General features: G+C 39.5%; 2 protein-coding genes across 2 annotated transcripts in view; both read left to right on the forward strand.

Annotated features, from left to right (window-relative positions):
* The first annotated feature begins 3,667 nt into the window (after positions 1-3,667).
* frrs1a (ferric-chelate reductase 1a) lies at positions 3,668-14,070 on the forward strand. Its single transcript, XM_051953443.1, has 16 exons — positions 3,668-4,104; positions 5,575-5,717; positions 5,820-5,914; positions 6,346-6,493; positions 6,578-6,697; positions 6,852-6,923; positions 7,001-7,099; positions 8,041-8,185; positions 8,728-8,841; positions 9,079-9,194; positions 9,298-9,384; positions 9,647-9,744; positions 12,000-12,058; positions 12,140-12,283; positions 12,409-12,467; positions 13,601-14,070. Exons 1-16 carry the CDS (start codon positions 3,882-3,884, stop codon positions 13,691-13,693), a joined length of 1,815 nt encoding a protein of 604 aa, XP_051809403.1. The 5' UTR covers positions 3,668-3,881; the 3' UTR covers positions 13,694-14,070.
* A 1,678-nt stretch (positions 14,071-15,748) lies between these two features.
* LOC110958008 (uncharacterized) overlaps positions 15,749-24,397 on the forward strand; it is a 36,594-nt gene continuing 27,945 nt past the window's right edge. Inside the window, exon 1 of the mRNA XM_051953209.1 lies at positions 15,749-15,841. The gene's annotated coding sequence lies outside the window, so the exon portion shown is untranslated. The remainder of the gene's footprint in view (positions 15,842-24,397) is intronic.

Consider the following 24,397-nt stretch of genomic DNA (forward strand, 5'->3'; position numbering starts at 1 on the left):
CTCGATAAGTATAAGAAATAACAAAAGTCCGGAATGCTCATATTCACACTGTTACCAAATATTAATGTAATATGTCCTTGATGAATGACACATGTTTTCATACAACTTTCTTCTTTTTTCTTATTACTTTCATGTCAATAAAGCAAATTGAATTGAAACAGTACTTTAAACAAATTTAATTTTGCTTGCTGAGGCATTACTTTTGTTTTGAAGCCTTCACCGTTTGCATTTTGATTCAAACCAGAAACGTTAAATCATAAAGCTTCTATGCTGGCTAAGGAAACACCTTTATTCCACTGCAGATATGTTCATTGATAAATTATAGATAAATTCATAAACTCTAAAGTCTTCTCTGCGGTGTCCGTGCAGTTCTGGAGCGCTTCATGTAATCTGACATCATGTTTGCAGTCTAAGTGGAGGCTGCTGCCACAAAACGGCCACAGAAAAACCTCCAGTTGCATAATTTCTCTTGCGCAATTTCTGAGCATTACCGCCTCCTGCCGGCATCGTGCACGTCTCTGGTGCACACGCATGGAGGGAGGTTATGTAATGTGAGTCTGCAGCAGAGAGCAGGAATAAATCATCCACCGGAACAGGTCAGCTGAACCCCGTCAGAGTTTTTAAAATCACATTTCTACCTCATCATGTTTCCAAACATCATGATTCTGATTCTGCAGCACATCCACCCATCCAAGCCTGGACATAAAGACTGACTTCATTTACTGCCCATATGCTTACACACTATTCTGCATATTAATTCCTTCATGAATCTGTTTTGACTGAGACTGAATGTTTAGCAGTGATACAGAATAATCAAATACTTCTATATTTTAATCCTTTATAACAAGATGAAATTATCATATTTTAACATTTTTGAACTGTATTTTTCTGAACACTTCATGGTTATTTTACATGGTCTCATATTTGTTCCAATACAGATAATCATTAGTAAAAATCACAGAAAAAACAGCATTAATTCACATGTTAACTGTAAAAAACTATGCTAAAATCAACAGACATCCACATTTTAATAAGTCTGTATGTATATCATTTACATTAGCAGCAATAAAGATGCAGAAAGGCTGCGTTTGGTCTGCTGATGCTGTAAAGCTCCACATGTGACGTCCTGCACCATCAGCAGGAAGTTTAAGTATGTCCTCAGATTGATCAGTAACAAATAAAACACTGCTTCAAACCTCCGTCATCACTCTGCTGCTTGTTGTAAAATGCACTTTATGATCACATGATATTACCAATCCCATAATCATCACGTCATTAATAGTCAGTAATACTTCAGTGAGATTGTTGCTCTAATAGCAAATGATTGGTTTAAAAATTACACTTTTTCTGTACGTGTGTGTTGGTGAGTTTTAGCTTTTACTGCTGTTTGTTGGACATTAGCTGATAAATAAGCATCCTTCCTTTACATTTAGTGTGTAAACCTTTGCACAGCCTGTAAATACAGGAGGTGTGACAAAGCTGTGAAACGCCATATCTGCACATTCCAATAGTCCATCCTCTGATCGTAAAACTGCTGCAGTTTCCTCAAGCTCCACTTTGAAACACACACAGAGTTCAGGCTGGATTTCTTTGTCCTGCAGCTGAGCGGTGAGTCTAACCATGTCATCCATTTACCTAAACACACATTTTAATGAGCAGCACTTTTTCATTTTTTTTAACCATTTAGTGCTATTTTAAAGATCTTACCTCATTTCTTACTCAAAATAATAATTGTGTTGTGTAACATCACAAAAAAGTATTCATTTATAAACTAATGATTAAACAGTCAACGTCTGTAAATAACATCCACATCACTGCAAATGCTCATTCTTTTATTACCCTCCTTCTGCTACTCATCTGGATTTCACAGAGGACATGAAAAGGCGTGTTAATGCTGGAACAAAACTGACACCGCGTCAAATCCCATCTGCTTAACAACTAGTCTGTCTTTGAAAATTCAGCTGTTTCTGATGTCTGATGTGTGCCAGGTCCAGGCTTCATTCAGGCTTCATATTAAGGTTATCAAGCAGGAAAAGCCGGGGCCTTATGGGAATCAGGTAACCACTATTTCTGTCCTCGTAGGCAACAGAAAAAGAAAGGTGGCTATGTCAGACACAGAAAGAAAAAGCTTTTGAATATCGTACATATTGTTTGTGAGCCACAAACAACTTCCGCTCACATGGCTGCCAAAACTCCTCAAACTTTAAAGATGGCTTTATTAAACATCAGATCTTTAGCAGGGAAGACATTTTTAATTAATGATTTTATTATTGAGCACAGTCATGATTTGATGTTTTTAACTGAAACTGACCAAAATAACAGTACAGCTGTTCTCATCGACCCCTCCCAGCTTCAGTTTTATCAGTGAGGCCAGGGTGCACAAGAGAGGGGGCGGTGGTGCAATTTTATTCAAAGAATCTTTTCAATATCAGCAGTTATCCTTTGAACATTTCTCCTTGTTTGAGTACGTAGCTCTTCAACTGAAGTCCTCATCTCGAGTTGTGCTACTTAATGTTTACAGGCCTCCTAAATACTGTGCAAACTTTTTGGATGATTTTAGTGAACTGCTGTCTATGATCTGCATTGATTTTGACTGTGTAATTATTGCTGGCGACTTTAACATCCATATTGACAATCCTCAGGGCAGAGGGACTATAGATCTGTGTAACTGCTGGTTCAGCATGTAACAGAGGCCACACATGACAAAGGGCACACGTTAGACCTACTTATCTCCAAGGGTCTGAGTATTTCCAATGTTACAGTGTCTGATGTTGGTCTTTCTGATCATTCCTGTGTTTTCTTTGAGAGCACTGTCTCGGCGCAGTCAGCAACTTTCACGGAGGTAACCAAAAAACGGTGTTTTACTGAAAACACCTCTGAAATATTTAACCAGGCTTTCTCTTCTACACCAGCTCTGTCTGGGGCTTCAGTCGATGAGCTGATAGGTAGTTTTAATGCTAAAATTGTAAACATTATGAATGTCATTGCTCCAACTAAGGTGAAAGTAATCTCTGGTAAGAAGAAATCTCCGTGGAGAAATGCCACACTGGTCAGAAAAGAGAAAGTAGGAAAGCTGAACGCAGATGGTGAAGATCAAAACTCCAGGTTCATTATGACATTTACAAAGAGAAACTGTAGACTTACAATTTACAAGTGAGGAATGCAAGACAATCTTATTTCACAGATATAATCACCAAAAACAGTCACAATACACGAGCCTTATTTGCTACTTTGGACAGACTAACAAACCCCCTCAGCTGCATTCTACGTTTTATGACAGTTACTTTAAACAGCTTCTATTTTATGACATTTATTATAAACAGTTAATATTTTATGACAGTTACTTTAAACAGCTTCTATTTTATGACATTTATTATAAACAGTTAATATTTTATGACAGTTACTTTAAACAGCTTCTATTTTATGACATTTATTATAAACAGTTAATATTTTATGACAGTTACTTTAAACAGCTTCTATTTTATGACAGTTATTATAAACAGTTGATATTTTATGACAGTTACTTTAAACAGCTTCTATTTTATGACATTTATTATAAACAGTTGATATTTTATGACAGTTACTTTAAACAACTTCTATTTTATGACAGTTACTATAAACAGTTGATATTTTATGACAGTTACTTTAAACAACTTCTATTTTATGACATTTATTATAAACAGTTGATATTTTATGACAGTTACTTTAAACAACTTCTATTTTATGACATTTATTATAAACAGTTGATATTTTATGACAGTTACTTTAAACAACTTCTATTTTATGACATTTATTATAAACAGTTAATATTTTATGACAGTTACTTTAAACTGCTTGAACTCCATCACTTCTGTTCTTTCAGACAACCTGGACACCAGCTGATGCTTCGTCTGCAGATGTCTCCTGTGGGTTTGTGCTTTCTCCTCTTCTTCTCTGTCCTGGTGAGTCACTGGGAACCAGGATGTTGCTATGCCAACGGTAAGGTCACCAGAGCGTGTGGCAGCATGAAGCCTCATCATGGTGGAGCCTCTGGTCAGACGACAAAGAGTCCATACCAGCTCCAGACCAACACCTCCACCTTCAGCCCTGGAGATCAGATCAAAGGTAACTAAGGACAGTTAAACCAACAGATTTGTTAAAATGTCGAAATTCTAAATTATTTCGATAAGACAGATGGATCAGGAGAACATTCTGACCACTGACAGAAGAACACTGATCATCTCCTCATCATGGCTCCTGGTAGAGGGATGGATTTATCAGGCAGCAGGTGGACATTTGGTCCTCAAAGCTGATGCTAGAAGCAGCAAAAATGACCAAGATTAAAGATTTAAGTGACTTTGACAATGCGACTGGGTGAGAGGTTCTCCTGTGGGTTTTCCTGGTCTGGGTGGTCAGGATCTATCAGAACCGGTCCAAGGAAGGAACAGTAGAGAACCAGAGACAGGATCATGGACGGTCAAGGATCACTGATGTATGTGGGGAGGAAGGCTGGTCCATGTGGTCCCACCAACAGACGAGCTGCTGCTGCTCAAACTGGTGCAGAAGTTCATGCTGGTTCTGGTAGAAAGATGTCAGAATCCAGAGCATCAGTGTGATGTGTCTGCATAGATAGACCAGTCAGTGTCCATGCCGAGCCCTGAGCATCAGAACTGGACCACGGAGCGATGGAAGAAGACGGCCTGGTCTGATGAATCACGCTTTCTTTTACAGCAGCAGATCTTGCTGGTATTCCTCTTTGTTTACTCTGGTCTTCTCCCAGCTGTGCACATCGTTGCAAGTAAACAAAACTACCAAAAGAATTAGAAAAATTATTCAAATCTTCTCAAAAACTCATGAGCAAAACAAAAAACTAGTCCAAAATGACTAAAACTTACATAAAATTCTTACAATTTGTCCAAAATTATGTAAAATCTGTCCCAAATGACTAAAATTTGTCCAAAATACATGAAAAAAAATGTCCAGAATGATCCAAATTAAGCCAAAATGTGCAGATAGTACAAAAAAGATGAAAAAAAAGCATGTCTTTATGCGCATTGTTGTCAACAATTACCCAAAAATAGTCCAAAACCAGACTAGAACTTTTGTAAAATTCCTAAAATTTAAAGAAAATATACTTTCCTTATTTAGTTTTCAGTTTAAAGGTAATGCAATTCTATAATAAGAAACGACAAAATGAACATATTGTCTCTGAAATCAGATGAAATCCATCCAAAATGAATTAAATTGATGCAAAATTGATCCAAAATGACAGAAAAAAGTCTAAAATGACTCAAATGGGCCCAAAATAAAGTCATACCGTGTCCTTAATGACTTCAGTGTTTTAAAAACGGCTCAAAATTTGTCTAAAACTACATAAATTTTCTTAAAAATATTTTTCTAAATGTCCCAAATTACTTAAACTTTCCAAAATTTCTAAAATGTGTCCAAAATTAGGTGAAATTTGTGACCCAAGTTTGTCTAAAATCAGTCCAAAAGTTAATGACTCAAAACTCAGAGAATTCAGTTGACTGGGTCCCGATATCTAGGAAATATGCATTTCTTTAAATGCTTTAATATGAAACACTTTATTTCCAGTGGTCCTCTCTGGAGCATCGTACTTTGAGGGTTTCCTGCTTCAGGCCAGAGATGCAGCCCGACCAGAATCACACTCAGCGATCGGCAGCTTCACTCCGACCGATCCAGACAGGACACAGCTGCTCACCTGTAACAGCCAACAGGTGGAGATTCACACACAGCTTCTACTAACAAACACAAAAATAGAGGTAATTAGTGGCCAAAAATCGGACATGTGGACTGAATTTTAGTTTGTGTGTTTTCAGGGTTCAGCGGTGAGTCACACAAGCGATGCCAGACAGACGGAAGTGGTCGTCTTCTGGACCGCTCCTCGAGATCCTCCAAAAGAGGTTCAGTTTTTGTAAGTTTAATTCTCCATAGAAATGCTCCCCTAATGCTACAGTGAAAAGAGAGACTCAAAAACATTACAATATCAAAGGATAGTATGAGAGCTAATCTGCTGTATTTCCACCTGATCTGTTGTTAAATATTAGGAGTCTACTTATGGCCAAAAAAAACGTTGCTACATAAATTTAACTAAACAAAGAGATGGATGGATGGATGGATGGATGGATGGATGGATGGATGGATGGATGGATGGATGGATGGATGGATGGATGGATGGATGGATGGATGGATGGATGGATGGATAGATAGATAGATAGATAGATAGATAGATAGATAGATAGATAGATAGATAGATAGATAGATAGATAGATAGATAGATAGATAGGTAGGTAGGTAGATAGGTAGTTAGTTGTGTTCATCTCTGTTTGTGGTTGTATTTTCCAGTGTGACTGTCGTTGCCCACTACAAGGTGTTCTGGCTGAAGGTACCTGGACCAATCATCTACCAGCACGGTGCCACTCCTCACCCCCATCAGACCACCACTACACGTCCTACAGTTCCACCGACTCCGCCCTCCATCCTGCCTGGACCTGTGAGTGTCCCAACATTTACCCTGCTGACGGTGAAACCAGTGCAGCTCATGAAGACTAAGAATCACCTCGTCTCACACCTTTAGTTCACCTCTGAGGGCTGCGGCCAATCAAAATCCTGCCTGATGGACCCTCCAGGATGTGATCCAGAGGAAGACCCTCACTGCTTCTTCATGTCCATGTCCACAGAGGGCGCAGACAAAACGGTTTGACGGTTTAAGTAACAGAAGTGAATGTACCATAGAGATAGACATAGAACACTACAGTAAAGGTGATTAGAATGATGTCACCGTGTGAAATGACAGGATTAACATAACAACGTACAAACACCTGCTCCATCATCATCACTTTCCTCTGCAGTCTGTGACATTCGAGCTGAGTGGTCCGGCAGAGGGATACGTTTCCTTTGCTCTGTCATGGGATACGTGGATGGTGAGTTCAGAGGAACACAACACGATGCATCAAATACAGCAAGTATTCAGTATTCATGTTGGTGTTTGTGTGTGCAGGGCAACGATGACGTGTATTTGTGTATAAAAGAGGAGGACAGAGTTTCAGTGAGCGCGGCCTTCGTCAGCGGACGGACGTATCCCGAGGACCAATCACAGGTAACAGACGGACATGTTTAGAATAAATACAGAGAAGGTTTTCAGCAGGAAGGGAGATGAGTGGATATCAGGTTCCACTGAAAAGGATAACAGACCAACAGCTTTGGATGCTGCATTATTCTGTTGTGGTTGTATGTTTTGTAAGTTTGTGCTTGAAAATGTTGCTAAAAAATAACTGATACAAGAATTCATGTCTGTGTGAAGGCAGACATCAAGTTTTTTGAAAATGCAGTGGATTTCTGGCTGCATGTGGACGCAGAAACTGCTCCACACGTTAGAAACTAGAAGCCCATGTCTGTGGTTATTGGACTGTTTGCCTTAAGAACCAGTTCTGACTCTTTGTAGAACCACCTCTGTAGACTCACCAGGTCTTCATCCCATCATTCTTTTCAGTTTTATGTAAGGAGACAAAGCTGCTTTAGAATTTCTGGCATCCTGGAAAGTTGTTTTAGTGAGATGAAGGCGTATTGGGACAGTAAATGTGGGCTGCAGTAGGTGGAATATGTTGACATGCTCCCAGCACTTCACAGTGATTTATTTCACGATTTGAAATCCTAGTTTGTACTTTATATATATACTGAATTTTTTTGAATGATTTGAATTTGGCTGTGTGGTAAATAACACATTGTTCTGTGCCGTGACAGACTCAGAGCCACTAGACCAAACATATAGATCCAAAAGTGAAACAGTGACAGTGCTCACAGCTCTGTTCTTACAGCCATGTTCATGTTGGGTTACTGGGAAATCACAGGTGGACTCAGTTTGGTTTCTAGGATTATTGTTCAAAAGAGTCTTTCAGAGTATGTGTTTTTTTATTGTTAATAAGAGGAAAATCTCTACTTGCCAGCTTGGAAATCATGCAGGTACAGTTTGACACTCATTCTAGTGTTATATTACATTTCCTGCTGTCCTAGTTCTCTGTTCTGTGTCTCTATCTGCAGTCTGCTCTGTCCTCGGTGTCGTGGCGACTGGCTGATGGATCGATCCAGTGCAGCTTCAGTCGACCAGTCAAACTGTACAATCAGGAACGCTTCGATCTAGACCAGGAATACTTCCTGTTTCTAGCCAGTGGACACGCTCAGTACGGTGAGAAAGATTACATGATCGTGTGTTGCTTTTAAAACTTTGAACCTGCTGAACCTGGCAGTCGTTCTGTCCTCATTACAGTTCTTATTAATCAGTAAAGGTTTTATCATTAATGTGTCACAGGATGCCATTAACGGGAAATGATGAGAACATAAAGTACTTACTGCTGCTTTGCTGCTTCTTCAGGACTTTTTCTTACATCCTGTTTGATATTTAATTAGCTTAGCAAGATTTCAATGATCTTTGAGTCGAGTCTCATTGCTTTTTAATAACTATGGTTTTACTGTAAAGACTGAATGTTCTGAAGGTGCTGCAGTGGACTTTATGTTGAACTGTGACTCATGAAAGCTACATTTCGTGGATAAGGATTTCCTGGTTTTGCTGTTTGTTCAAAGGGAGTGGAAGATCTTGTGTTTTTGTCAGCTTTGTCAGACTGCTGGTGTCTAATAAATCCTTCATGCCCTACATAGTTCACCTTCTTTGACATATAAATAAGTGCTACCATAAAAATTAGGGATTTAACAAGCATCATCTTCCTGTAGGTGAAATAAGAAAACACCACCGTCAGCCGCTGATCTCTAGAGGCAGAAAACTCATCACCGGTCCTCCTCAAGTCCTCAAAGGATCCCGGAGTCCAACCATTATGAAAATACATGGTGGGTTGAGCTCTTAATTTTTAAATTTCAGTTCCAGAGGACATTTTATTTAAGCCTGATTACATTATGTTTCTCTATGTGTTGCATAACTCTGTACAATAACTGCAATCAGAATAACTTTCTATGCACAATCAGTGACAAACAAAAGCCAAAATTAAAGTAATATCAGTCAGACAGCTCATTTTGTTTAGAGGGAAGAAGCTTGTTCAGCGGCTGAATTGCTTCCACTTCTCCTAGGTACGCTAATGCTGTTAGCTTGGATGCTAACAGGAAGCGTTGGTACCTTCATTGCCAGCTTCTACAAACCTCACTGGCCAAATCAGACTCTGTTCGGCCAGAAAGTTTGGTTCCAGGTGGATATTAAGCACACGGACATCATCACACAATATCAAGTCTGCAAAAGCAATGAAACAAAAGAAATATCAGTGCTGTCATATTGTGTGTGTCTCTTTGTAGGCTCATCGAGGCCTGATGATGCTAACTGTGATCCTGACTGTTGTAGCTTTCTGCCTCCCGTTTGTCTACAGGAAAGGTTGGAGTACGGTAAGATACACAAACACTATCACACAGGGAAAGATTCACACAAACACCTGGAGGCAGCAAGTGGGTCAATATATAACTGCAGGACTTTTTGTATCATAGTCAACATTTTTGCTGTTTTCAGGCCTAAAATCAACACAACTGCCTATAACCAAACACCACACGGCATTTTAGAGAAAGACTAGAAAGACTGTGATGTTCATCCTCCACCAGCAGAGGGGGATGTTGGAGCAGGTAGCAGTTCTTACCCTGTGTGTCTCTGTAGGACGCAGGTGTCCATCCCTACCTGGGCTGCTGTGTTCTGGTGTTATCTCTGATCCAGCCAATAGCAGCCATGCACAGACCACCACCTGACTCCAACAGGTAAACACTGATTACATTTACATGCAGAAATCAGCTTTTAATGTCTGGAATGACAGGAAACCGGCTTTCTGTGTTTGTTGTGTGGTTTGTTCTAGTTAATATGATGGATCGGTGCTTCAGTAGAATCTAGTGAATGAAGAGGTTTAAAACAATCCCTGTATCATATTATTTTAGCTATACTGACATATGAAAAGAGATTACTGAAGTATTCACCGCTCTAAAGTGGCTCACCTATTTCAATAAAGGTGCAGCCAATCGACACTAGAAGTCTAACAGTGAGTGAAACGGAGACGATCTGAGTGCCGTGAATGTAACTGAAGTGATTGTAGTATAAAGACTCCTGTATCTGGAAGGTCCAGTACTGGTTTTAACTACACCGTAAAGACTAAAGAGTGCTTCAGGCAATTCAATGAAAAGGTTACTGAAAAGCATAAGTCAGGGGATAAATACAAGGAATGTTCCAAGTCACTGAAAATCTCTTGGAGTCCAGTTAAATCCATCCAGAATATGGCACATGTGTAGATCTTTGGAGCAAGTCTTCCACTGTGCGAGAAGGAAACGGGTGAGGGAGGCCACCAAGACAACGATGACTCCTTAAAATCTCAACTAGAGTTTGCCAGAAGACACGTGGAAGACTCTGAAATCAACTAAAGGTTGTTCAGCTTTTTAGACATCAGGAGTTGCGACTTCCTGCTGAAGGCCAGAGATGATCAGCAGCTTCATCAAACATGACGTCAAAAATCAATTCTGGTTCAAAAATTGGACTCTTCAAAAGGTTCTCAAGAAAGAGTCTTCAAGCAGTCTTCAGAGTCTGATATGAATAATATTTATTCAATACAGAGGCTGTAAGAACATACATGAGTAAAATATCCAGATTTTTACCGGCTACACAAAGCCTTACATCGTCTTCTATACCTTCACTTAAACATTCCTCTTCCATTCTGAAAGCTACAACCCATCGTCTTAAGCCCCAATCAGAATGCACATGAAGTAATCGTATCAAAAGTTAGACCACCTCCTCTTTTTATTTCTGCTTAGCTCAGACTGAGGTTTCAACTCAGGAGAGCAGATCAAGAGAAGGTTCTGGTCTGATGCCTTCCATGGGCTCCATGGGCGTCCATTGGGTTCCACAGGATTATTCAGGGTACTCAGAACTTCAGCTGGCACATTAGGTCTTCCAATCTGATCATTGTTTGCTCTTAAATTTGATTCAAATACACCAACGACCTCACATCATCTCAAACATCGTGAAGCACGGTGGAGGCAGCATCATGATGTGAGTTTGCCTCACTGGATGGTAAAATTAAAGCAAAGTATAGAGAAATCCTGGAGGAAAACCTGAATTGTAAAACAAAACTGTTTTCCAGCAAGACAATGACCTGAAGCATACAGCGCAGATACATATATGTTTGAAGGTGATTGTTGTGGAGCCCAGAAATCAATCCAGGTGAGAATTTGAAAAGGACTTTTAACTCATAATCTCAGAGCAACATGAAGATTTTGCAAAGAAGAATGATGTAAAAGATGTGTGAGACTGTTTGAGCTCACAGGTTCAGTGCTGTCATTGTGGCCATCCTTTGTTTTTGGACACCCCATCATTTGCATGCATATTGCATTAAGAATCACTTTTAGGTCTTCAAATGCAATTTCCTTTAGTCCAGTCACAGCCATGACACTAAACAAATCCTAAAGAAAAAAGCCATTAAAAACTTAAAATGGATTGGTTCCTTAAAATAACAATTTTTTTTAGCACTGGTTCATTTTGGTAGAATTTAGTTTTGTTAGTTTCTTTGTAAACAATAAACAAAAACAACATCATTTGTTTGTGTCTGCCTATTGCAGCCACAACTTTTGAAACACAAAAAAGATTTTTCCACAAATATTTCATGATAATATTTGAGATTGTGTAAATTTTGAGGGTGTCCAAAAACTTTTTTCCATCTCTGTATACTGGCTTTAAAAAAGGGGATAAATATTTATGGAATTTCTTATTTTCCATTTTAGATTCCCAATCGGTTGACATTATTTTGTAAAAAATTATTTTTCACTTTGACATACAAAATTATTACCAAAAAAATACAAATTATGTCGACCATGATTCAGTTTCAAAAAGCTACAAAAGTGGAAAACTTCCAAGAAGGTTGGATACTTTGATATATTTTTTTCAATGCTCTGTTGTTTGCTGTTTGATAATCACCGTATTTCCATGTATTTATGCTGATTGTTACGGTCATGTCGTTGCTATCTTTGTCTAGGAGGTTTATCTTTAAATGGACTCACTCGAGCGTTGCAGTCATTACGGAGGGCCTGGCAGGTACGTCTGCTCAGACAAACCAGACTTCTACGAGAACATGGTCGGTCTTTTTAATCCAGTTAACACTCTGTTGTCTCGCAGTGGCGGCCATGTTCCTGGGAGTGATTCAGACATCGTTAACGCTCCCGTCTCCGTGGGCTACACACGTTCTGATTGGCTATGTGGTCTGGGTGGCGTCGTTAAGGGTCGCCCTCGCGTGGCACACTCACTACTACGTCAGAAAATGTACGTAGCTGTTCACACGTTTTGTGTTTTACTGGGACACTTTTGATTTGAACCCACTTGGAAGAGCTTTAGAAGCAGTGTGGAGTGTTTTTATGTTTTATAAGTGTAATGTGTTTGACCTGCAGCGTTGGGATCAGATGAACAACAGGCCGTTCTTCCTAAACAAATACTGCAGAGTCACTGGGTAGGAACACGCTCTTCAAACTTACTAATCCCACAGTATTTGTGTTTTTGTGTGTTTTTTCAGTGTGTTGTCTTAGATTTTGTTTCAAACTGTAACAAATAATAAGCTACAGACGTGTCATTCTGACTTTTTATGTGTGAATCTAATAGTGGTTATGCTCCTGTCTTTAGTGACTCATATGAACACAGCTGAGTCATTCCTCGTGTTATCTGTTGCTCTGATGCTTTTTCTGCTATGATGAGTCAAATCTGGCCTGTTAGGAGTCCATTAAATCTGCAGTCTTTTTTTTACTGCCATCCACAGCTCAGGTGAGCTCAGGTGATTACACATCAGTACATCCATAGGTTAGACTGGGCCGGAGCACATGGGAATGGAGTCTGTTTTAGTATCACAGAATGAATGTAGACTTCCTGTACAATCACACAGCATCATGCTCCAGGAACTGTGCTCCATTTATTTAGGTGGCACAGCAGCAGGAACTTGTTCTGACGCGTCATCGTGACCAGACGTAGCTTTATGAACCTACAAATCTTGGCTGTGCTCAGATGAGATTTCCAGCTGAAGTTCAAATGCAGTTTCCTCTGAAGAATCACAATATTTTCCTTGCATATCAAGTGGAATATGACAGGAAGGTTTATAGGGACGTTTCAGTTTAGCAGCCTGATTAAATGCAGTGATATTTGCTGGAGTGCTCTTACTGTGATCTTCCAAAAGTGAAAAAGCTCAGATAACCTCCTGTAGATACTGCAGTGGGTTTGTTCTGTACACTTAGGGCGTTAAATTTAGGTTTTTTGGAACTTCAGAACTTCACCAAGGTACGAATGTATAAAATGGATTTAACCAAATCACCAAAAGGTACAGAAAGAAAATAAAAATCAGAACCTTAACAGGCGAGAATCTTAGTGGGGCCAGCAAAGGATGTTTTACTGAAACAAATCCACTGAATACCACGTGTAGTTTTCACACCTGAATTTAACTTTGAATACCAGCATCACTCTGATTTAAAGTGTTTCAACACAGGATTGAGGAGAACAGAGCAGCTTGAGAAATGTTTCCTATCTGCTGTGAGAAAAGTCTCTGTGGAAAGCTCAATGGTTCTGTTTCCACCTTCTAATCTCCACTTTCTGTTTCAGGTGTCCATCACAAAGTCTCTCATCCTGGTTGCGCTGGCTTTAGTAAACTGTGCTCTCGTAACAGCTCTGTTGTCTTCCATCGCTGACATTTGACATTTATTACAAAAGAAACTGAAATAAGTTTAGAGAGGAGCAATGTTTCAAGTTCATTAAAGCTTAATAACATAAATGCACATGCTGTTTTATTTTTTAATCTGATATCTATTTCATCATATGTTTCCTTATTGGTCATATATAGATTTATTTTACTTTACATATGGTGTTTACTCCCATAAACTGTTAAATAGACGCTATTTTCAGTGATTATTAATGTTTAATGGTAAAACTTCTAGGCCCTTTTTATTGAATAATTCATGAAAGAAAACATTTATATCAGCAAAATGGTGTGCTACACATGCTTTTTCTTGCTTGTCATTTATTTTTTTGTCTCAATTCTCGTATAGTTGTAAAAATAAAATAAATAAGCTTCACTGCTACGACAGCTTTTGTTTGTGCACAGGTAATATCTGTTATGTTCAGTGTTCCTGGAATAGCAGAACTATGAACAAACATGATGATCATCTGGTGCTGTAGTGCTGCATTACAGCTTCTTTCACATGGAAGTACTGGAGAAAACCAGCAGAACCTGCTCATAGCTGCTCCTACTTCTAAACATGCTGGAATTCATTGATTATCGTGTTGCAACAAAATTTATCCATCAAAAAACATGAATCCCGATGAAACTCTTGTTGAAGGAAGACGACACATTTACTTTGTTTGAATGCGGAAATGAAATGAAGCACAACAATGCTGCATCCATTTCATTAATTAGTGCTAGGTGGCCTCTTAAATGACTGCTCCATGCTGAACAACATTCAAAAAAATGTGTTTTTATTACAGTTAGTCTGGTCCTGATACATGGATGGAAAAGATTCAAAGAGTTCACATCCATCCATGCTTTAAGGCAGTTTAAATCAGAGGAATCGCTTTAAAAGTGCTGCTGCAGCAGCTAAAATAGACAAGAGTATCATCTGCATAAAAAATAGACAAGAGTATCATCTGCATAAAGACAGAAACCAATACTGTGCATCTCTAAGAGCGATAAGATCAAGTAAAGATAGTATATTCAGTATATTAAAAATAAAAATGTCCCCGAGGAACGTCACAAAGCAGATCTATACTAGAGGAAAAGAGGATTATAGGGTTCCTGCAGATCATTTTTCCTTACGACAGTTTAAAATAAAGAAAACCTCCTTAAAAAAAACAGAGTATCGTCTGCACAAAGGGAGAAACTGGTGACAGTATGCATGCTGAAAATAAAATTCACCCCGAGGAACCCCACAAAGCAGCTTTCTAGATAAAAACAGGGATTACAGGGCTCCTGCAGATCAGTTTTCCTGAACCCAGCAGGGCACCCAGGTTAATCTGGTCATCATTTTGTCCAGTTCTGATATGCAGGAGGCTTCTAGGGTTCACCTTGTTAGAATAAACATGTGGAGGGTTGCAGGAGGATTCACTGAATAAATTCCCCTGAAGGATTGAATGCTGGTTTCAGGATCTGCTTTTAGACTCTAACATCCAACCCGGAGATAATTTATGATCATTTATATGTTACGTGACTCATAATTTCCTGTGATATCCCGAGGCTTATGCTAACCAGCATCGTTTGAATGAAAAAAGCACCACGCTGGAGAGATGTCACATTTTGTTGATTATATAAGATTCTTAACCCGAGAAGATAAGATTGCATGTAAATCGGAGCGGCATCACGAACGGCAGCTTTTCCATGCCTCGTACAAAATGAAACACAAGAAGAAGACATCAGGAAAATCTCAGCGCTGCAACAACCACGCGTTCAGTCACAGAGATTATCAAGTTGAGTTTCAACGTCAAAAATGAAAAAAAAACACGCTAATCCTCTGAAACGTTGGATAAGATGGTCACAGATGACAGATGTGCTTCAGTGTGTGTGTGTGTGTGTGTGTGTGTGTGTGTGTGTGTGTGTGTGTGTGTGTGAGAGGCAGAAAGTATTATGTACGTCTGCATCCATCCTATAATAAGTGTGTCAGTATGAGGCTGTGAGACTGAACATGTGGGAGCTGCTGTTTTCTGATTGGCTGCTGCCCACACACGCTCAGTTTGCCCCCCGCTGCCAGCGAGGGGGAGAGAGAGGGGGTATAAAAGGGCAACGACGGCAACAATATAGGGAGACGAGAAAGACGCTGAACTGTTGATTGGTTCCACAGCAGCTGAAAGCAGCAGGTAAGACTCACTTCCTGTTTGGGTTTTCTCTGTTTTTCCCAAGTTTGTTTTCAGGCATTTATTAAGATTGTGAATGAATAACTGCTTCAGTTGTTGTATTTTCTGCGTAGTTGGTGGATTTGATTCATCCCAAAGGTTCAGTTGGGATGAAGATCGGTGTCATGATGATGATGATGATAGGAGATGTTCATATTTTCGTGCAGATGAGAGATCTCCAAGTCCAAGAGTTTTACTTTCTGTTTCCTTTCATCCATCTATTAGCTGTACTCGCTCATGCTTGGGGGGTGGGCTGCAGCCAATCACAGCTGGACACACACCAGATAAACCAATCAGTCAACAGAGACACAGCGAGACCTGATAACATCCAGGATTTAAAATGCATGTCTGTAAGAGGAACAGGTTAGAACCCAGAACCGTCCGGCTGTGAGGGGACGCTGCTGATATTTATTCAGGGGAACTTAAACTCTAATCAAACATAAAACCTGCAAAAGTGTTCACAAGTTTAAACACAAAATAATATAAAACATTCTAAGCTAATAAATTCATGTTGAATCTGACAAATCCAGCAAATGTGTTTCCTCTTCAGGGAATGAGAAAAATGCATTAGAAAGTAAGTGGTGAAAATAACAGCAAATTTCAATATAATATCAATATAAATAAATCCTTTTTTTCTGATTTTTCACTAGGTATGATCTGTCTTTAAACGAAACAGAGAAAATGTGTAAAATATTATTTTTAATTACTAATAGTTCAATAACGGTATTTTTGCTGCTTTCTTTCACACACTGAGAAAGAACAAATGAGTGTCTTTAAAAATACTGATTTTTGATGTGGACATTATGATTTAAGCCTGTTTTTTGTAGTTTTTTAACAGTCAACATGTAAATATCTATTTTTTCATTTTTTTAATAGAAGCAACAAAGTAAAAAATCTGTAAAATTGTGCTTAAAGAATTATTTACTATTTTTGAAAATATTTAATATTCAGAATTTTTCTTTTAATTTACAGAAATATTTTTTTATTTACATAAACACACACGATTTTACCAGATATTATCTATAAATGAGCTATAATTTGACAAATCATGAGAAAAGCTTTGAAGCACACTTGCTGCTCTTGTACGACTTCAGATTTTACTTGGAGAATCAAACAGTAGACCAGTATGTGTGTGTTTCTTTCACCCACATCACTGCTCTGAAGCGCCGTCACCTCACAGACAAAAAGGTTCAATGTGGACTCTCTTTATGGGAGAGGACAAAATTTACGTCACACAGACCCTAACGGACACAAACATGTAAAATATCAACACTGGCCTGAAACCGTCAAAAATCAACCATGAAATTTGCTCAAATATAAGATGTTTGTTTCCTGGTTACAATGACTGTTTTTTAATAGAGAAACTGTTGAAGACATTTCACTCTTAGTCCTTGATAGTTTGCTGTAGTAGGTGTTTGTTGGTGTTCTGACCAACACAGAGCATCAATCTGTGAAGGTAAAACCACCCAGAACATTCAGAAAGTCCACATCTTACAGGGATGGCTGTAAATACAAGAGGAATGGTGGTTAATTTGGTTACTGATCAGTGACAGAAGGTCAGACAACAAAGAAGTGAAGGTGGTTGAATCAAAGTGTCAGACAGACGGTAATAAATGACAGAAGATAACAGAGCTGAGGATAACAGTAGAAAACGGAGTGAAGGAGGGACACTAGAAGGTATCTGCAGTAAAAGGTGTTATTTTCTTCATCATGAGTAAAAGTTATCAGAGTGTTGCATTATGGGTCGGCTGTGGCCTGACAAGAGAGTTTATAGAGAATCTTAAAGAGCTCGTCATCTCTGAAAGTGTTTGGTTTGCCCACTTTAACCTGTAGCATGATCTCACTGAGGAAATAAACCAAATAAACCTTTTATAGAGTCTCCTGACACCTTTAGAGCAGAAATGAAGCAGGAAGAGAACCAAGAGCTGTCACAGATGATGAGCTGATAAAATCAGATTATTCTAGTCCAGTAAACATGGTTTAATGTATTATTAGTGGTATTTCAGGGAGTGTCAGAGTGTTTCTATCTGCGGTTCTATCAAAAGTTTGACTTTAACATATTAAATACCTGCCTGTACACTTCAGTCACAACAATCATATGTTTAGGGAGTGAAAGGAACACTAACTGGTCAGTGTTCGTGTCAAAACACATTCAGAGAAACTACTAACTGGAAAAATTGGCTCCAAAACGGACCTTTTCGTCCTCTGGAACACACTGAGAGATTGAAGATTAGCGATGGGAGGACGGAGTTTGGAAAGGTTTGATGGATTTAACGAGTCTTAACATACAGATTTAGGGAAATTTTGCAATATCTCTCGGGGCTGATGGTCTAACGAGGCTCAGCTGCATTTATTCATGACATTCAAGTGCTAAGAAAATCAGACAAAGCTCCACAAGCCAATGACAAAGTGTTTCATTAAGTGAACATCTGTCTTGTGACCTTTGATGCAACATTTGTGCATGAAAAAGCCCTTCGTCTCTTCATCTACGGGGTAAGTTCATCCATTATTGTGTCCCACGGCAGCATTGATCTGTCTGTGTGGACACAGGAAACACTGGTGACGCTCACATGTGAGGAAATGAGCATATGTGTGCGTTGGTGTGTGTTGGTGTGCGTTGGTGTGCGTTGTCAGCACAGTGTGTCTCGCTGTGACCTTGTCTTTCATCCATTAATCAAACGAGAAAAGCATGTAATGATTCACACGGTTGGAAAATCCGCTGCACGCAATCCGATCGATGCAATACGATGAAGCCAGTTTGAAATATGGCATGAAGGCAGGATTACAGCCACATGTGGGACTGTATGACAGGAAGGTTTCACTTTTAATAGCCGAGTTTCACTATTTGCTATCAAAATTATGGATAATAACTAACTTTGACTGTTTGTAGTTACATTGAGAGTAAGACTTTCTATTCCAGATGTCTTGAATTTCCCTCAGGAATAAAGAAGTATCTATCCATCTATCTATAGTCCATCTATCTATCTATCTATCTATCTATCTATCTATCTATCTATCTATCTATCTATCTATCTATCTATCTATCTATCTATCTATCTATCTATCTATCTATCCATCCATCCATCCATCCATCCATCCATCCATCCATCCATCCATCCATCCATCCATCCGTCTAACTTCTCAGATTTCATTTTAATGAGAATAAATTGTTGTGTTTAAAGCCTCTGTGATGCTGGATTTTGGTCCAGCAGTTGAAAACGCCGTGAATTAGAAAAAGTTCATCAGGGAGGAATTTGTGGAAAATAAGAGCTGCATTCACTGGAGATTTGTGGTCAAAATACAGAAGAACTTTGTCCTGAAGCTGCTCCTCCATGGCTGATAACATGCCATTGTGATTGAAGTTGCATCTTGTTGTACTGTTTTACACAAAGAGGATAAATCTTTCTGATTCTGATCTTCTGGTGTAAATGCAGATATCTGTAAAGTCGTTTAATCTCCTCAAAACTCTAATTCATGATATCTGTAACTGTATTTTGATCAGGAAGAATTCCAGTTTGAGCTATTTTCAACGTCATGCAGACTAGTTAGGGCTTCATTTAAAGATGTCTAAAAACGACTAAGAAATTCTGTAAGAAAACGACAAAAATCTGGCAGCAAAACACAGAAAGTTTCAATATTTTTAGCTGACTTAATTACAGTAGAAAGGTGTAATTTTATGATCACATTGGTTATAGGCGGCCATGTTGATTTAAGGCCTGAAAAAGCAAAAATGTCGACTATGTCCCGAAAATGTCCCGCTATTAAACACTGACTCTGTGAGTATTACAGATGCAGGTTAACTAGTACAGCTTCATAGGAAACTTTACTAGAAGGAATCCATCCATCCATCTTTTAATCCTCATCAGGGTCATGGGGGGTGGAGTCTATCCCAGCTGACTGAGGGTGAAGGCAGGAGACACCTGGACAGGTAACAGTCTATCACAGGGCTACACATAGAGACAATCACACTCACATCCACACCTACAGACAGTTTAGAATCACCAGTTAACCTCAGCATGTTTGTGGACTGTGGGAGGAAGCTGGAGAACCTGGAGAAAAGCCACACATGTACAGGAGAACATGGAGACTCCACGCAGGAAGATCCCAGGCCCAGGCTAGGACACAAACCGGGGATATTCTAGCCGCAAGGCAACAGTGCTAACCACCACCAACTATACGGCCCTAGAAGGAACCCAATATTGATAATAATACTTCTGGTTCATTTTAACCACGCTAAAATAGCCATTTTGTCTCTATGGATCATGCTAATGTTGCATTTTCCACCTATGATGTACAAATTACGAGAAAAGCATGAATCAGGACTAAAAGCTAACCTTCATCGTTTAGTTTAGCTGTTGAGTTTCATCAAAGTCAGCCTCATACATGCCAACAAAGCAACGTAAAGAGATGAATGTAGGTGAAATGGGAAGTATCACCAAAAGGAAATCAGTTTGCAGTTTGTAACATGGACGATCCAGATGTCTCACTTTGTTTGCTTTCAATCAGACTCAGAAACGCAAAAAGACTGAGCTTGAAAAGCAGTGAATGTGTCCTACAGACCTGAACGTTGCACAGCCTTTTCCTATCACTGAACACTCAACACATGATCCTCACTCAGAATGTTTTTACTACATCCTCCAGGGATGGCAGTTAATCTGCAGAAATACTTTCACATAAGAAAACACTGTTCAATAAATCTCAACAAGATCTACACTTCCCACAAAGGTTTAAGAGCAGATTGTCTCCAGATTAAAGCCCAAGTCATTTCATCAGCAGTCTGGGTCGGTGGCACTTTAATAATGGTCTCTATTCTGAAGGTCAGATCTGGCTTTTGCTTCCCGTAGTGGCAGAAAAGCCACACTGAGAAGACTTTCCCTCTGAAATCACTCATTTTTTAGTGCATCGACGAGGATTTATATGCCGGTTATTTAAAAAGGTGTTCAAATTTGCTGCTTCTGCTTTTTTCCAGTAAATCCCCACAAAAATAAAGAAACCAGTATAACACTAAAACAACGCACATTCAGGAAGCTATTTCTGTTCATTACAAATCTGTAATCATTTGTACAGCTGAATTTGTAAGAATAGTTTTAAAGATCTCTCAAGCATAATGTAGTAACTCTGAATTAATCCAGCATCAGCAACAGTTTAACACTGTCAAGCTTGGAAACAAATCTTTAGCACATGTAAAAACCAACTGTATATCAGTGGAACCAATCAGCAGCCTTCAGGGACGAAAAATGAAACCAATGTGCAAATGCCAAAAGCTGCACTACCATGAATGACCACTGGAGGCTCCAAAAGCAAGTTACTTCACATAGACCACCATTTTAAAATACTTAACTGTGCAGCAGAAATAAACATGTTTACAGCCTGGTACGAACAGCAGTTTTGGTCTTTGCAGCTAATTTCCTTGTTGATGAATTTTTTTATGGATGTCACCTGTTGAATTTCACCTAAAGTTCAAAGTTTTGCATAATTAAAGGTGCGGACACTCCATAGTGGTTACATGGCCACTTCAGCTCCACTCACACTCCGACTGTTCGCTCATTTTCAGATCAACTGGGAGTTTGACAGAGGTATTAAGATCCAGACGGTGAAAACCAAAGCCACCACGCTGAGGTTTAATACGGCTGTTTGGACGTTTCATGGGGGGAAGCAGGGAGCTTAGGGTTCGTTCCTGCAGCCAAACTTGTGCTTTTGTGATGTGGTCTGTATTGACTGCACACCTACTGAACAATTCTCTTATTGCTATTGATGAAAAGTCCATCATCTGATGCCGAGTAACAAAAATCAACAAAAAATGAGCAACACAATTCACTGGTCAAATACAAGTCATTGGTAAAATACCAAATCTGAAACAAACTAATACACCGAAGAGTGCACCTTATTTTACAGAACCGGTCGAGAAAATAGAAGAAAACCGATGTGCTGAATGTAGGATGGTGTGTTTGTAAGAGGTTTATAGACAAAGATCAGAAAAGATGACCTAAAACAGACTTCACAAATGTCTAAAAACACCTTAACTTTCCTGTTTGCTCACTAATTTTTAGCTCCACTCATTTTTGGCGACTTCATCCAATGAAACGTTTTCTGAAATGGCAACAGTACGATTGTAACGCAGACAGAACTAAAGTGGACACGGTCAGTTTGGATGCTGTGGTCTGAAGCTCAGGACATCTTATTTATAAATCAGTAGTACTTTGATTAATAAAACCTGAAAATCAGAATCATCGCACAGTGCTGATCGATAAATACTGGACTTTTTAAAGAATTCTAGTGTATATTTCTACGTCTTGACAGAAGATACCGTTTTATGCCGATAGTTTACACCCAAACAACGATTGTTTAACAGCGTTCCGGTCCTATTCCTGCCTTTCTCTCTCTTTTTACATATATCTGTCTGTATCTGTTTCCCAGCTGTAGTTCTTATTCAGGCTGGTGGATCTCAGTATGAGTCCTCTGATGTGCTTCCATTTGAGCAGATGTGATCTGCTGTGCAGACTTTACCTCATCAAATCTCTTCCACAAACACTCACAAACAGATGACATAAGAGTCTGTCAGTCGATGCTGAAGGTCGCGAATCAGACGCCAGCAGGGTCATTTCATTTCAGCCATCACTTCTGCAGCGATAGGCTGTGATGGTGGGAAAAGGTACTGATAAAGCAGAAGGGTCTGACTGTGTGGGGAAAGCTGAAGACAATCTGCCCCACAATGACAAATCTAAGCAGGAGACATAAGGCTGTCATACAGACATACAGCTGGTGAGAGCTATGTGATGCACAGTGCACAGGTCTCTGGTAGTTTTATCTTTTACAAAAGGAGGATTTTGCATTTTGCTGATGAGGATGACCATGTCTGTGGTACAGTAATGCTTTGATGACACATCGCAGATATTCCTTTCCCAGCTTCTTTAAAGTGTTTGACAGCTGCATGGTAATAACCCATGTAGTGCTGCTTTGTCAGTCTATTCTGTCGTATCATTCCTCTACGGTGGGAAAAACACTCGATTTTTTTGTTTTTCTTCAATCCAATCACTGTCATCTTTGGCGGGGGGGTGAGGCAGTTGGAAATTTCCCTCATTTTCATATTCCAGGGTTGGAAAGTATGCCAAATTTGTTGCTGTTACCAGCCCTAATAATCGCATACAGTCATGGAAACAATGATCAGACCACCTGGTTCTCTCTAATTCCTTGCTCATTTAATGCCTGGTACAACTAAAGGTCCATGTGTTTGGACAAATATAATGATAACAACAAAACAGCTGATCAGAGTTTAACTTCAGAGCTGATATCAAACATTTTCATGTTTTCTAGATAGTAACCAGAATCTCTTCAGTTCTTCCATCAGTAGCTATGGCATTGTTCTGTCAGAAACAGCTTTTAGGATTCCATGTTTTCTTTTCTGTCTGTTTTAGTCCCATGATCCACCAGGAGTTAGTACTGATTCAGAACCGATGTTCCTGATGTCTCTTCATGCTCTCCACCAGCTTCTGATCACAACAGTTCATTCCTGTTGCACTAATTCTAACTAATCTGCTTTGTTTTTGGGCTTGTGGTTCTCTGTTTAGTGTGTGATGATTTTCCACAGGTTTTCAGTTGGATTTAGATCTGGTGATTGAGCAGCCAAGGCATGGTTCCAGTGTTCTGGTTCTCCATCCAGGCTTTAACTGACCTGTTGGAAAATCCAGTCATTGGAGGCAGGAAAGAGTTTTCACTGTATTCTTCAGGTAATGTACCTTTAGTGGTACCAGGCATTAAAATGAGCGAGAAATTGAAGAAAACAAGGGTGGTCTGATAGCCTAGCCACGCTAGACCCAGCTCTGAAGACGCAAGGGTCTAGGACCGCTCGACAGGGAGGGAGGCGGGCTAAAAGGTTGTCTATCAAATCACTCTGCAGCAGTTGGGTAGGTATACAACCAATCAGCGCAACGAATAGGCTGACGTAGTTCCTAGAGCACCGGCGGATTGTGGCTAAGTCCCATTAGCTTCCCAACCAGCGGAGCCAACTGGTATATTAAGGATTTGCCATATCCCGTCGGCATAAGTCCAAATACGTCTTTCTTCTCAATGAAACACTTCAGTGCCGTCCTTTGTTTATCTTTCAAGTTGAATTTTAGCTTCAAATCTTTAAGGGCTGTGGCCAAAGCCGAGTCGAAAGATAACTGTTTATTGTGCGCCGGTTGTTTCTGTCAGAATCGTCGCGCCTCTGTCGTCACTTAGTTACGCCCGCCTTCTGACTCTACACTTCATGGTGATTGGTCCGGCCAGTTTTAGGAGAATCCAGCCTCGAGCCTTATGGAGGGTAACTAGACCCACCCTGGCAGAGAATTAAATTCGTTGCTGTGGGTTGTCTAGCGCGGCTAGGCTAGTGGTCTGATCATTTTTTCCATGATTGTATCAGTGCAAAGGGCACTTAGAGTACCAAACACAACATCACAGACTATGCTGGAGACTCAGGAGATCTGGTGTACAAAAGAGTTTGTGTACAAAATCCAACTGAAGCTAGATGCAGTACCAGGA

Source organism: Acanthochromis polyacanthus, chromosome 9 (assembly GCF_021347895.1).
Source record: "Acanthochromis polyacanthus isolate Apoly-LR-REF ecotype Palm Island chromosome 9, KAUST_Apoly_ChrSc, whole genome shotgun sequence".
Classification (NCBI taxonomy): Eukaryota; Metazoa; Chordata; class Actinopteri; family Pomacentridae; genus Acanthochromis; species Acanthochromis polyacanthus.

Bases quoted from the DNA above. Each gene is read 5' to 3' on its own strand.
- frrs1a (XM_051953443.1), top strand. From the start codon at position 3,882: ATGCTTCGTCTGCAGATGTCTCCTGTGGGTTTGTGCTTTCTCCTCTTC. The intron at 6,494-6,577 runs GTGAGTGTCCCA...TCACACCTTTAG, and splicing joins CCTCCATCCTGCCTGGACCT to TTCACCTCTGAGGGCTGCGG. The intron at 12,468-13,600 runs GTAGGAACACGC...TTTCTGTTTCAG, and splicing joins AAATACTGCAGAGTCACTGG to GTGTCCATCACAAAGTCTCT.